Source organism: Myotis lucifugus, unplaced genomic scaffold (assembly GCF_000147115.1).
Source record: "Myotis lucifugus unplaced genomic scaffold, Myoluc2.0 scaffold_460, whole genome shotgun sequence".
Lineage (NCBI taxonomy): Eukaryota > Metazoa > Chordata > Mammalia > Chiroptera > Vespertilionidae > Myotis > Myotis lucifugus.
The window spans coordinates 395,092-409,003 of record NW_005871508.1 but is presented as its reverse complement, the minus strand read 5'-3'; the positions used below and the strand labels follow the sequence as shown (position 1 = coordinate 409,003).

At 42.3% G+C, this 13,912-nt stretch overlaps 1 protein-coding gene across 8 annotated transcripts in view; it reads right to left on the bottom strand.

Annotated features, from left to right (window-relative positions):
- RPGRIP1L (RPGRIP1 like) overlaps positions 1-13,912 on the bottom strand; it is a 73,767-nt gene that overhangs the window by 19,633 nt on the left and 40,222 nt on the right. For 7 of the 8 annotated variants that reach the window (XM_014445511.2, XM_023744395.1, XM_023744392.1 and 4 more), the window contains 5 exons: positions 10,231-10,683; positions 9,293-9,444; positions 5,864-6,242; positions 2,714-2,904; positions 2,504-2,590 (listed from right to left, as the gene is read on the bottom strand). In XM_014445511.2, coding sequence (XP_014300997.1) covers positions 2,504-2,590; positions 2,714-2,904; positions 5,864-6,242; positions 9,293-9,444; positions 10,231-10,683 — 1,262 coding nt within the window. The remainder of the gene's footprint in view (positions 1-2,503; positions 2,591-2,713; positions 2,905-5,863; positions 6,243-9,292; positions 9,445-10,230; positions 10,684-13,912) is intronic. The other variant, XM_023744394.1, reaches the window with a different exon arrangement.

Genomic DNA, 13,912 nt, shown 5'->3' with positions numbered 1-13,912 from the left:
TATATATAAGAACACTAATAAAATGAGGAGCACATATAGTAGCTCCCATTAGGGCAATGAAATAGTGCATTTCAGTAACATGACTGATATTCTTCATGGTATATATACGTATATACAATTTAAGAAATAGCCGCTGGTGTGGCTCAGTGGTTGAGTGTCGGTCCATGAACCAGGAGGTCATGGTTTGATTCCCGGTCAAGGCACAGGCCTGGATTGTGAGCTGGATCCCGAGGGGGCGTGCAAGAGGCAGCCAATCAATGATTCTCTCTCATCATTGATGTTTCTCTCTCCCTCTCCCTCTCCCTTCCTCTCTGAAATCAATAAAAACATTAAAAAAAAGGACTACAAGTGTATTTCATCGAAGCATTGATTATAATCTCAAAAAAGTGAAAACAATGCAAATGTTCAATAGGGCATTAATTCCATCACATGTGATACATCCAAATGCCAGTTTTATGTGACCATGAAAGACCTACTAATCTAGACCTGTACTTACTGACACTAAAGAGAGTGCACAACATAGTGTTGAGTGAAAAAGATAGTTAACTACAACAATATATATACGTGTACACTGTTTTGTTAAACAATAAATTTGCAAACAAACAAATGTGTGTATATATTTCCATGGAAAAAAGTATGAAAGAAACTTCATCAAAATTCTATCTCTGATATGCAGATTTAGGAAAATTGTATAGTGCTGTTTTTATTTTCTAACATTTCTAAGATAATTATACATTACTCATGTAATTAAAAGTTGTATATGCTGGATTAGGTATGTACTTTCTATCAATTTATAGTCAACCATTTTTCCATGGTTCATAAACTGATGTCTATTGTTAAAATATAGTTTATAATTAACAAAATTTTTTTATTGATTTAAGAGAGAGAGAGAGAGAGAGAATATCAACCAGTTGTTCCACTAGTTGTTCCACTTATGTAGCCATTCCTTGGTTGATCTTGTATGTGCTTTGACTGGGGATCAAACCCACAACCTTGCGGTATGGGGATGATGCTCTAAGCCAGGGCTATCATTTTGGCTATTTTAAAGGGAAACATGCCCAATATAGAAATTGTGAAAGTTAAACAAGAAGTCATAATAGAAATTAATATAAATCCACATTCCCATTATTCAATGATAATATCTATTAACTAGAGGCCTGGTGAACGAATTCATGCACCAGTGGGGTACCTCGGCCTGGCCTGCGGGATCAGGCCAAAACCGGCTCTCTGACATCCCCCAAGGGGTCCCGGATTGCGAGAGGGCGCAGGCCAGGCCAAGGGACCCCACTGGTGTATGATTGGGGCCAGGAAGGGACACAGGAGGTTGGCCAGCCAGGGAGGGACCACGGGAGGGCTCCAGGGCGTGTCCCGCCCATCTCGCTCAGTCCCAATCAGCCAGACACCAGCATCAAGCTCACTTACCGGTCAGAGCATCTTTCCCCTGGTCGTCAGTGCATGTCATAGCAACTGGCCGACTGGTCGACTGTCTGCCCCCTGGTGGTCAGTGCACATCATCGCAAGCAGTTGAGTGGCCTTACCATATCATTAGCGTCTTATGCTTTGGTTGGTTGAACGGCCGATCAGACACTTAGCATATTAGGCTTTTATTATATAGGATAACCAGTTAGATTTCTATTTCTTTATAATTGATTTTTAATGCAAATAAAAGTTTTGGTTATATAGTGATAATTATATTGTAAATATAACATATCCTGCTACATTAAAAAAATTAACATTGTAACATAAAATTTTCTCCAAATATGAAACTTTGGGTAAGCATCATTTTTTTTTAAGCAGGAGAAAGAACAATAAACTGAATTAAGCCAATGGAATATAGAGTAGACATAATCCTTTAAAATATATAATATCCAGAGCCACAGGAGTTGTAATTATTTGCTGACTGGTTTTTGCCCTGATACATACTATAATAATCTAGGTAGTGCCTCTTTTACAGATAGGATACTGAACTATGGTAATCAGTACATAAAGTATTCTCCAATGTATTACCTTAATTCACCTTCGCAACAATGCAATAGTTATCATCACCATTTAAAAAACTGTTTTTATTGATTTCAGAGTGGAAGGGAGAGGGAGAGAGATAGAAACCTCAATGATGAGAGAGAATCATGGATCAGCTGCCTCCTGCATGCCCCTCATCGGGGATCGAGCCTGCAACCAGGGCTAGTGCCCTGACCGGGAATCTAACCGTGACCTCCTGGTTCATAGGTTGATGCTCAACTACTGAACCACACCAGATGGGCCACATCAACCATTTTTTTAAAGAAAAAGCAAACTCAGTGACAACATAATATTACATTGAGTGGATGTATCATGATTCAGATCAAAGAGTAAGAAGAGTTAATACTTATACACAATGCCAAGTTACAAACCTAACATTTTAAAGGAAAAAAGAAGCATTTTATTCACCCAATTTTCCTTTAAATCAGGTAGGGTATACTACATCTATAGCATTTATTTCCCATGCTCAGTGTTTGCTACTTACAGAATTCTGATGTGGTGTGATATCGGCCACGAAAGACACCTTCTTCCCTACAGCTATTAAACGCTGTCTTGGTTTGGGTGTTGGTGCCTAAGATTGAACAGTATGGCAAACTGAGTATGAGGAACATCCACCTTAGATAAGGCTTCAGCTATTTGTTCTGCTTCTGTGTCTATTAAGTTTTCTAAGAAATTCAAAGTCACTGTTACTCACTACAGACAAGGTGCTCACAGAGGGGGCTGGAGGTAGTCTTTGAACAGCTTCGGACTCTTCTTTGTGTATGACAGTTCCTAGGTCTTCGGATGTTATGCATTCACTTGGCGGGAGGTAGGCAAATTTCCACTTCAATATGACATGAATGGTTCCTGCAGGATGCTTTTTATGATCTGTTAGCTCAAATATTCCTGTCAAATCACAAAATAAATAATTTTAATTAATGCTAAAGTAAAGTTTTACTACCAGAATAATTAAAGTGAACTACCCACAACTTAAAAAAAATAATTTTGGCTTTTACTCACAACCCAAATTACTTAGAGAATAAAATAAAGACAAAAGGACATGTGATAGGTTCACTTCTCGAGTAGACTGCATTCAGAAGTTAAGGCCTCAAAGAAATACTGATTCAAAGTTGAGAAAATTAACTTATAAATATTTTAATCCACTGAAATGAAATTCAGAAATTATTCAAAATTCTTAGCATTCCTCCAAGACATTATCTGGGTTATAGTTCACGTATGAACCTTCATTTTGATTTGAATATTCCTGCAAAAGACTTGTCTCTATAGAAAACATATTAAACTTCAAAATTCCAAATAATTGATATATCTAAAGAAATCTTTATATTACTATGTAGTTTTATTATAATTTTAAATATTTTATTGGGATTTGTTAAATTACTCCAAGTTAATAGTACCACAGGAAAAAAAAAGTCCATAAGATAAACCATCTAAAACATATAGCAGTAATTACCTATATCTGTAATATTGAGTCCAAATTTTAATCATTATACTAAATTGTTCAGTAGGAAAAATCCCTGACTTGAAGAAAATAAACCTATATTTCAAGCATAACTTTTGTTTAGAGGTATCCTTTACTTTGTCCGCAAGTGTATGACATGTCTTTTAATGGCTGGCTGGGAGGAAAAAACAAAACAACTCTAGACTTTAGATAGAACAGAAGGATACAGGTAGGACATAGGGAGGTGATAAACTTCTATTGTAGGTACAGGTGAGACTTCTAGAATGGCTGAGTGAAGAGCTCAGTAAATAAATCTTTTCCATAAAAATCAGTAATAAAACTGGACAAAAGGATCAAAAACAACCATTTAAGGCCTCTGGGAATTGATCAAAGGTATACAACAAATTGAGAAGCACTTACTCAAGGAAATCTATTGAACCTCAGTAAGAACAGGAAGAGTCAGAACAGGCTGGCCAAACAAACAAAAACAGCAACGGCAGTCACCCAAGGGAGTGGGAAAGTTGGAATCCAGAGTTACTACAATATAGTATCCTCAATGTCCACTTTTAGGGGCGGGGAAAAAAGAGAGACATACAAAGAAACTGGAGAGTGTGATGTTAACACGGGGGGGGGGGGGGGAAGACAGAAAGCCAACAGTAGAGGCTTTCTGAGGGTGTCCAGATTTAGACTTAGAAGACAGAGACCTCAGAGCAGCTATTATAACTATGTTCCAAGTACTGAAAGAAACCATATTTAAAGAATTAAAGGAAAGTGTGGTTACAGTGATCTATAAAATAGAGAATATAATAAAGATATAGACGTTATTTTTAAAAAGAGAACTAAGCAGAAATGCTGAAGTTGAAGAGTACAATTACTGAAATGAAAAAAATTCAGTAGATGGGCTCAATAGGAGATTTGAGCTGGCAGAAGAAAGAATCAGTAAACCTGAAGGTTGACCAGCAAAGATTACCCAATTTGAAGGGGAAAAATGAAGAGAAATGAACAGAGCCTCAGAGACCTGCGGGACACCATTAAACATATGAACATATATGTAATGGGAGTCCAAGAAGAAGAAAAAAAGGGCAAAAAATAATTCAAGAAGTCATGACAAAAAACTCCCCAAATTAGGTACATAACAATACCCTACACATAAAGAAGCTCAACAAATTCCACGCAGGGTAAGCACAAAGGGATCAATACCTGGAGACATCGTAGTTGAAATGCTGAAAGCCAAAAAAAAAAAAAAAAAAAAAGGAGAGAGAGAATCTTCATAACAGCATCCAGTACCAGGGAGCCATAATAACATCAATAGCTGACTTCTCAGCTGAAGTCAGTTATCTGATGTACTCAAAGTGCGTTAAGAAAAAAAATAACTGATGACCAAGAATAATGTATCCAGCAAGACTTTCCTTCAAAAAGCAAAAGTAAAATAAAGACATTCCCACATACCAATGATTGAGAGAATTCGTTTCCAGCAGACCTGACTTACAAGGCATATTAAAAGTTGTTTAGGCTGAAAGGAAGTGAGACCAAATAGCAACTCAAATCAACACAAAGGAATAGACCAATCAAGGTAATTATAAAAATATAGATATATTTTTTCCTAATTTCTTCTCTTAACTGATTTAAAAGACAACTGCATAAAACAATAATTGTAAAATTATATTGTTGGACTTGTAAAAAGACAAAAAGTAAAAATAACAGCTCAAAGGACTGGGAGAAATGAAGGTATACTGGAGAAAGGAAGTGACACCAGACAGTTGAGGAAGAAATAGAGAACATAAGAAATGGTAAAAAACATAGCTTAATATAAAAAAGTCTCCTATAATTATGTATATTCTCTCTTCTCTCAATTTCTTTAAACAATATAAGGTTATGTAAGCAGTAATTATCCTATATAATAAAAGCGTAGTATGCAAATTATCCCCTCAATCGGGAGGTCGTCCAGGAGTTTGACCAGGAGGCAGGGCCGGCCGGGAGAAGGGAGGGTGGGAGGCCCCGGCTGGCGCCAGCAGCTGCTAGGGCCCCTGCCAGTGCACGAATTTTGTGTACTGGGCCTCTAGTAACATTATATTATTGGTTTTTTAAACAGATATAGGCATACTATATATATAAGTATGACAACCAGCACACAGAAGGGGGGAGGGAATAAAATTATATTGGAGCAGACCTTCTATATTTTAATGGAATTTAGTATTAATTTTTAGTAGATTGTGATAAGCTAAAATAAATATTTTAATTCTTGGAATAACTACTAAAAAAAATCACTCAAACAATATAATGTTATAGGCCCAAAGATGATTTGAGACGGTTAGGAAGATTAATTACACAGAACAACATACCCAAAACACTAAAGTATAATTTAGGTTTGTTTTTACAGTTTCACAGATGAAGAAATGGGCTTACCTGAGATGCACCTGTCATGTGCCAATGAAATCAGGGGCACACTGACCTTTCCTATGTACATATCCTCCTGGGTGTCACTATCATCAAACACATAAAAGCCCAGAGACTCTGACTTAAGGTATCGATCCAAGTCCACACTCATCGGCACTGGGAAACACATATGATCATCAAACTGTGGATCATTGCTACTGGGAATGATGGCCGTGTCATGGTCTGCAAAATCAAAAAACTTGTACACAACATATGGGTGTGGCTGCAGGTGGCTTGCTCGGGCCTGCAGCTGGTTGCAACATCTCACTGTAATATGAAGTTCATTTAAGTTGCCATCTGCGTAATCAGTAGAACTGAGCTGAGCCGTTTTGGGTGCTTGTTGACTTAGCTGGAAAAAACATACATATTTACATTACAGCAAATATACAATAAACTGATAAACAGCAGCTGCCAACCCCCAAACCAAATGATTTTGTAAATGGACAAAAACCTGCATATTTTCACTTCATATTGAATTTCTCAGTAAAAGATTCCCGATTCTTATTCAAAACCAATATTCACTGGAATATGGATGAACAGATGATCCTATGCTATTAGCAACTAACATAGAAGACTGAATATACCTGTAGAGACTGCTGTTAAAATCAAGAAAAAGTTAATCTGATGTTCTTTAATTCTATTTGATAACTAAGTCAAGTGAGCGGATGGGTCCAAAGACCAATGTTCTCTATTTTACAATTTTATTAAGAGCTAATCCTCCGATCATGCCAGACATTTGTTTATATCCCAGTCTTAAGTGAGAATCCAATGAACTTGATGGGCCCCACCAAGAAAGATAATTTTGTTGTATTTGGGTTGGCCCTCATCCTGAACCGATGGGGTTTGGGAAGCAGATACCTGAGGTCAAGATTAGCCAGTATATCCAAGTATAACTGCTATTAAGAACTAGAGAGCAGGATCAGAGATATGCTTTGGAGAGAATGAAAAGCTAGGATTGGGGGGCCATTCCAGAAGACAAATGAGCAAAAGGACTTACTAGGCAGAGCTAGATACTGCTCTCCGGCCCCTTTGGCTCAGGCAGCCAGTGCCCAGGCGCGTTAGCAAACAACTGCACTGACTGCTAACCCAGCACAGCTGCTGTGATCTGGGACAAAGAAATGCTAGCGTTGGCTCGTGTTGGGGAATCTCTACCGAGCTTCTGGGACCCTGACTAGAGAACTGACTGGAGAAGAGAACAGAACTGGTCCCCATTGCCTCCGCGGAGATGCCTGGTCGTGTGGAGAGGGGAACCGAGAAGGGACTCGCAATGCTGCTTTCAGCTATACAAGGCCGAGTGGAACGATTGACAAAGCTCCCCGTCCACATCTTTCCCAAGTCCACCCACAAAAGCCGAATTCCAATTGTAAATGACACATTCAAGCCAGCAACGGGGAGTCTAAAAACCTTTAAACTATAAAACTAAATAAGCAATCTGGTCTTTCCATTTCTAGTTCCCTTTTCCACAACAGCACTTCCCAAGTGTGTCCAGCAAGATGATCTCTGGGAAGGGGTGCCATTCTTTCTTAAGTTTGGGAAGCAGTGTTATATTAGTAATGGTTCTTTAACTGAAAGTTACAGGAACTAATTCCAACTAGCAAATATGACAATTATAAAAGACTTTCCCATAAGGCTAAAGGGCTATTTCATGGACCACTGTTGTAGTGGGAAGGCGGCTGGGCCTTAGGAAGGAAACAGGACGGAAGCCACCGCAATGGACTCTCCGTCCAGTTTCCATTTCTCGGTGTGCTTGCTCATTCCTCTCCAGACCGTTTTTCTTTCCTTTGCTGGCTCACATGGTAGAAGCTCCTAATTTTGCATGTTCCAGGCATGGCGAGTCTTGCTTTCTCTTGATCTCAGGAAGCAGAATCGGACTGGATGAACCGGAGTCAGGTGGATATTCCTAAATCATCTATACTAATAATAGAGGAATATGCAAATTGTCTGGGACGCTGTCACAGTAACAGTAATGACCAAACAGCAGGCTGCGTGGAGCAACAAGGCCGGCAGGGGGTTAATGAGGGACGACCAAACGACTGAACAGCAGGCTGCGTGGGGCGACCAGGCTGGCAGGGGGTTAGTGAGGGGAGACCAAATGACTGAACAGCAGGCTGTGTGGGCGGCCAGGCCAGCAGGGGCAGTTGGGGGCGGCCAGGCCAGCAGAGGGGCAGTTGGGGGCGACCAGGCCGGCAGGGGGGCGGGCAGTTGGGGGTGACCAGGCCAGCAGGGGGGGCTGTTGGGGAAGACCAGGCTGGCAAGGGGGGCAGTTAGGGGTGATCAGGCAGGCAGGCACGTGAGCAGTTAGGAGCTAGTGGTCCTGGATTGTGAGAGGGATGTCTGACTGCCAGTTTAGGCCCAATCCCCGGGATCGGGCCTAAACCGGCAGTCTGACATCCCCTGAGGGGTCCATAATTGGAGAGGGTGCAGGTTGAGCTGAGGGGACCCCCTGTGCACAAATTTCGTGCAGTGAGCCTCTAGTTAGTTATAATTGGATGGTGAGTAGGAGAGAACAGGATCACCAAACATAAAGCTTGACACTGGGAGCCCAGCCTACGGACTGGGAGTGAGGGCAGTTCCAAATGAAGATAGTTAAGACCTGAGCAGACATTCTACAGTGTTTCTATGACATTCTATCCCTTTGTAACTCCACATAACTCATACTTTATGCTTCCTCTTGAGACTCACGTTACACATGAGACGTCCTAAAGTCAAACATTCTATTTAACTTTGCTCAATTCAGCGCTTTCTGCATTCATTGGATCGTGACATTCTTTCTTTTGGAAATATGGCCATTAAGACTCCATGAAACACAGTTTGAACCTAAGGGACTGCATTTAAACGTCCAGTTCTCAGCGAGCATACTCATTTTGTAGCCCAATAATAGGCATGCATTTCCTTCACAGTGGGGAGTGTAAGGACAGGCCCTCGATGTGTGATGACCGGAAGGCGGTTCTGTTTCTCCAGTGCCCTGGGCAGCACAGGGATGGGCTCCTGTGAGGTGACGGGAGGATTGTGTCTTGCTTGTGGTGGTAGTTCCGTGAACATATACACACGATCAACTGCACAGAACTCCTCCTCCCCCACACATGTAAAAACGGGTAAAATCCGAGTGAGGTCTGTAGCCTAGTTAATAGTGTTGTACAATGTCCACTTCCTGGTTTTGATATTGTCCTGTAGCTCTGTAGGAGCTTACAACTGGGACCAGCTGTGTGAAGGGTCCACAGGACTTCTCTGTTCTAGTTTTTGCTGCTTCCTGCAAGTCTATGATTATTTCAAAATAAAAAGTTAGAAAAAGCCACTTGATGGCTGTGAAAGAAAATAATTTCAGTTTAAAGCATGACATAGAAAGAATATGATACAATTTCTGTGTCATAAAAGTGTCCTACAGTCAAACAAGCTTACCCACGGCCTTTGCGCTGGCCCCTTAAAATTTGATGTCATATATCCCAAAGCCTTCGCCCGCTCTCGATAAAGGCGAATCGCTTGGTCCACGGGAACTCTTAATTGGAACCAGTATTCCACGGTGCCGAAGTTTGGGACGTCTTCTTTCGTTCCTACAGATCAATATATAAACTCGCTGTTAAAACAGCCCCATAAATCAAAATATATACCAGTAAAAAATACATCAATGGTACTATAGATTGCAACTATAAATTTTATACTGAGTAAAATAGTTTGTGACACGCACAATGATGTGTGATTGGCAAATAGCAGAGATGAAGAAAATAAAGTTACTTCTGCACGTATGAGTTTCACTGTATGTTAAATATTATTAAAGAACTGTCAAACTATGTTTGAGATCTTCCAATTTATATTATTCCACTCCTCGTGAAATAGAAAAAAATGGAACCAAACACCCCACAGACCTTTTGATGCTGTAGTACTTTTTGAACAAGTTGTGCTCTATGCAGACTGACAGATACAACATGAAACCTCAAAATTATAAATATGAACTCCGCGTTGTAATGCAGCTTGAAGGAATCTTTGGCACCTCCCCACGCGGCCCGGTCTCAGGTACAGGGGAAAAGCCATGCGGTGCCGAGCACGCACCGTGTGTAACAGGCCCTTGTATGGCTTTGCCGGGCGGGCACACCCCAGTATTGGTTCAGCTCTCCAGCTCTCTTCCTGGGAAAGGTCTCCCCTAAGGCTCCTGGGAGGAGGAGAACACGTCCTCATCAGGGTACCAACCGCTGCGGCAGAGCTGTCTGTCCGCCAGCCTGTTCCTCCGCCACACTGTTTGCTGAGGGCAAGGGCTGTGGTTCCATGGATACATTCCTACCAGAGGGACTGGTGCAAGACGGGTGCTCAAAAACCGGTGGAGTAGATAATACTGTGCTTACCAACCAAGGTTGCTGTGCCAAATATCCGACCGCTTTTTTCTAGAATTTCATGGAATCTCAACTGACATGCTGCGATTGTTTCGTAATCTGTGCTGTACGCCTGGTGGACCTCAAGGGTGACCGTGTTCTTGTGAATATAGTGCAAAAATAAGTCGTTAACGTGGACGAGGTACTGAGAGGTGAAGTTGTACTCCGGGCGGAGGCCCCGCACGATGGGCGTTGTCTGAAGCTCAAAGTCGTAGAAGGCGTAGGTACAGAAGGTGAGCGGCTCTTTGTCCCCGGACGCCTGCGCCACTTCCGGAGAAAAGGCGACTTTGTGGATGTGGATTTCAAATAGGTTCTCGCCCCGTTCTAAGTGAATGGTGTCATCAAATTCATCCACAGAGTCATCGGGCAGGATCTCTGGTTTAAATTTGTACTGCTTGGTGCCATAGGCAATATCCTTTAACTGGGCTGCAAGAGAAGACACACGGTTTAGAGATTTCAAACACGGACATACGAAGACAGGTGGCTTTTGAAGTGGTAGGAAGTCTGAGTGCTTGGGGGGACTAGCCTCCATCTTAAATTCTAGGACTACCCTGTTTTTCTGTAAATAATATTATATTATGCAGAAATTCATCACTTGTTTTGACATCGTTTATTAAACAACGAAATTACAGCCTAAGCTGTAACACAGGCTCTCCCATGGGGAGGAGGAAGGGCAAGGCCTCTGAACGAACAGCCGAGGGAAACACTTGGGGTGCACCTGCTCCCTGGCCTGTGCTCTGGGACCTTCCTTCCTACGGAGCCAACTTCTCCCACGGCTCCTGCCCTTCAGTCTATTAAAATACAGGTGGGGCAAAGGTAGGTTTGTAGCTGTGAGCACTCGGAACAGTTTATTCTTGTATTATTATGTATTAATTATTGTATTATTTTTCCATTCAAATAACTATAAACCTACTTTTGCCCCATCCTGTCTGTACTTTTCTTCTGTATTTGAGGGGGTGATGCATATGTTTGTTACCTTAATTTCGGTGATGGTTTCACAGGTGTATACATAGGCCCAAACTCACCAAATGGTCTACTTTAAGTGATGTGGTTTAATGTTATGTCAACTACACTTCTCTAAAAGAGATACCGTTTTTTTCTAGATGCACATCCCCTCCCCATGTCACATCCACGTGTCTAGAAAGAGTGATTTACACTGTCTCCCCTCCTCCTCTAACACTGCTCACCCGCCGCAAGCAGCAGCTGCTCACTTTTCTTGTGAAACTACTCGAAAAGTCACCGGTAACCAGCTCACTGCCGGAGCGAGTGGACTGTGGTCAGGCTCGACTTGGTTTCTTTGCGTGATTGACGCGGATGGCCACGCCCTCTTCTGTGGGCTCCGCCCACCAGGGCGTCAGCATCGCCCTATTCTCTTCCTGCCTCTCTTCTCACTCTTTTAGGGTTTCCCTTTCTGCTAGCTTGCTGGGGTTCTGTTTTATCCTCCTCTTCGTCTAGGTCAGTGGTTCTCAACCTTCCTAATGCCGCGACCCTTTCATACAGCTCCTCATGTGGTGGTGACCCCCAACCATAAAATTATTTTCGTTGCTACTTCATAACTGTAATGTTGCTACTGTTATGAATCGTCATGTAAATATCTGATATGCAGGATGTATTTTCATTGTTACAAATTGAACATAATGAAAGCATAGTGATTAATCACAAAAACAATATGTAATTATATATGTGTTTTCCGATGGTCTTAGGCGACCCCTGTGAAAGGGTCCTTCGACCCCCAAAGGGGTCGCGACCCACAGGTTGAGAACCGCTGGTCTAGGTCTTCCCCGGGGTAAGCTCACCCCCCTTTCGGGATTTCTGCTACTATCAATAGGCTCCGGTTTCTATTTTTCATTCAGGTTTCTTTCCTGAACTCCAGAGCCCTCTACCCAGACATCCCTGAGGCACAGCAAGCCCAGTGTATGGAACAGAATGTCTCAAATGCTCTCCCAGTTACTTCTGCACTTGCATCTCGGGTGGGTGGCAGCACTCACCACGTTGCCTACGGCAGCACGTTCTCGTGTCTGGTGGGGTCGTGGTCGCCGCCGCTTCCTAGGGCTTGATCGAACCTGCCCATCCTCTCTCTCCACCGAGGCTGCCTCATTACAGCCCAGTGCTTACTGCCCAGGTCAGCATGAACCCCTGGCTTCCTTCACACCTGACTCGCCCTCCCCCATCCCCACAGCCATCCCCACAAGGCAGGTCTGGTGTGTTACCCCGACTTCAAAACCCCCCAGGGTTCTCCAGGTGCGTAGGGTCCCCACTCTTCAAGATGGCAACCAGGGCCCTTGTGGTTCCCGATTCGGGGTTCCTAGTCGGTGGCTCCACACAGTTTCCCGAGTGACCAGCATGCTTCCCACACCCCCTTCCACCTGCCTCGCCTCCCCCCTGAACCTCCCATGCTTTTACTTAGTGGGGAGCTCTGTCAGCAACCGCTCCCGACCTGGAGTGCGGAGTCTCCCCTGAATCTGCAGGGGTCCCTGGGCAGTCTTTCCTCAGCTGCTCCGGGTACCTTCTGCCTTCTCCCAGCGCCACACTCTGCCCGGAACCGGTCCGCTTACTTGTTCACATCCTGTGCGCTCCTGCGGGGGGCGCCGGAGCTGTTTCCCTAGCTGTACTCGCACTGCCTAGCACTTTGAGGAGGATGCATGAAGCCTGACCATGTTTATGGACTGAATCAGTGAATTCAGGGAACACATAAAATCTACTGATAAAAATCTCAAACTCTGTGACCGCCTTGTTATTTGTGAAAATGCCATTAAGCAAATTCTATCGAGCACTGCTTGAGATAAAAGGTACACACTGCTCTGTGACTTCTGGAAAACCCTGCCCAGTTGGATAAAGATATTTAGTGAGCCCTTCTACTTAGAGCAGTGGTTCTCAAAGTGGGGTCTGGGAACCTGAAACTGTTTTGAAGGTTTGTGAGATCAGAAGTATTTAAGAAATAGTACGAAGATGTTATTTGCTTTTTTCATTCTAATTCTCTCACAAGTGTATAATGAAATTTTCCAGAACGTACATGCTATGTGATATCATAACAGATCCAACGCAGAAGCAGATATAACATATGTTTTCTATTAAGCCAGACACTAAAAAGATTTGCAAAAATGTTCAACAATTAAAAAATTAAAGCAATGTCAGTCTTCTCACTATTTTCTGGTATAGAAAATACTGCTTTTTAAAAAAAACACATGCATACGGGAGAAAACTGATTGTTTTCTCTCTCAGATTGATGTTCCTCTCTCTCCCCACCTCCCTTCCTCACTCTCTAAAATCCATAACAACATATCCTTGAGTGAGGATTTTAAAATAGTGCTGTAATTTATGTTAACATGTAATGGTTTATTATTTTAACATGACAACTATTTTTTACATTTCTCACTTTTAATTTCTAATATAATAAATATCATAAGAGTAACCAATTCAACAAAAGGCCTTGGGGATTCTCAGAAGTTTTTAAGTGTAAAATTATTGCTGGCATCAACCATTGAATTAAGCATTGTAATCATGGGACATGAGAGATAAAGTACTTCTGATTAGAGAAGGCACAGAGACTGTGCATGCTCTAACAGTGAAGAAACCAAATAAAAGAACCCCCAGACACAGTTCCTGAGTGCACGAGAGTGAAAGCTCTAAGTGCCGAGGTAGTCTTTTTTCAAAG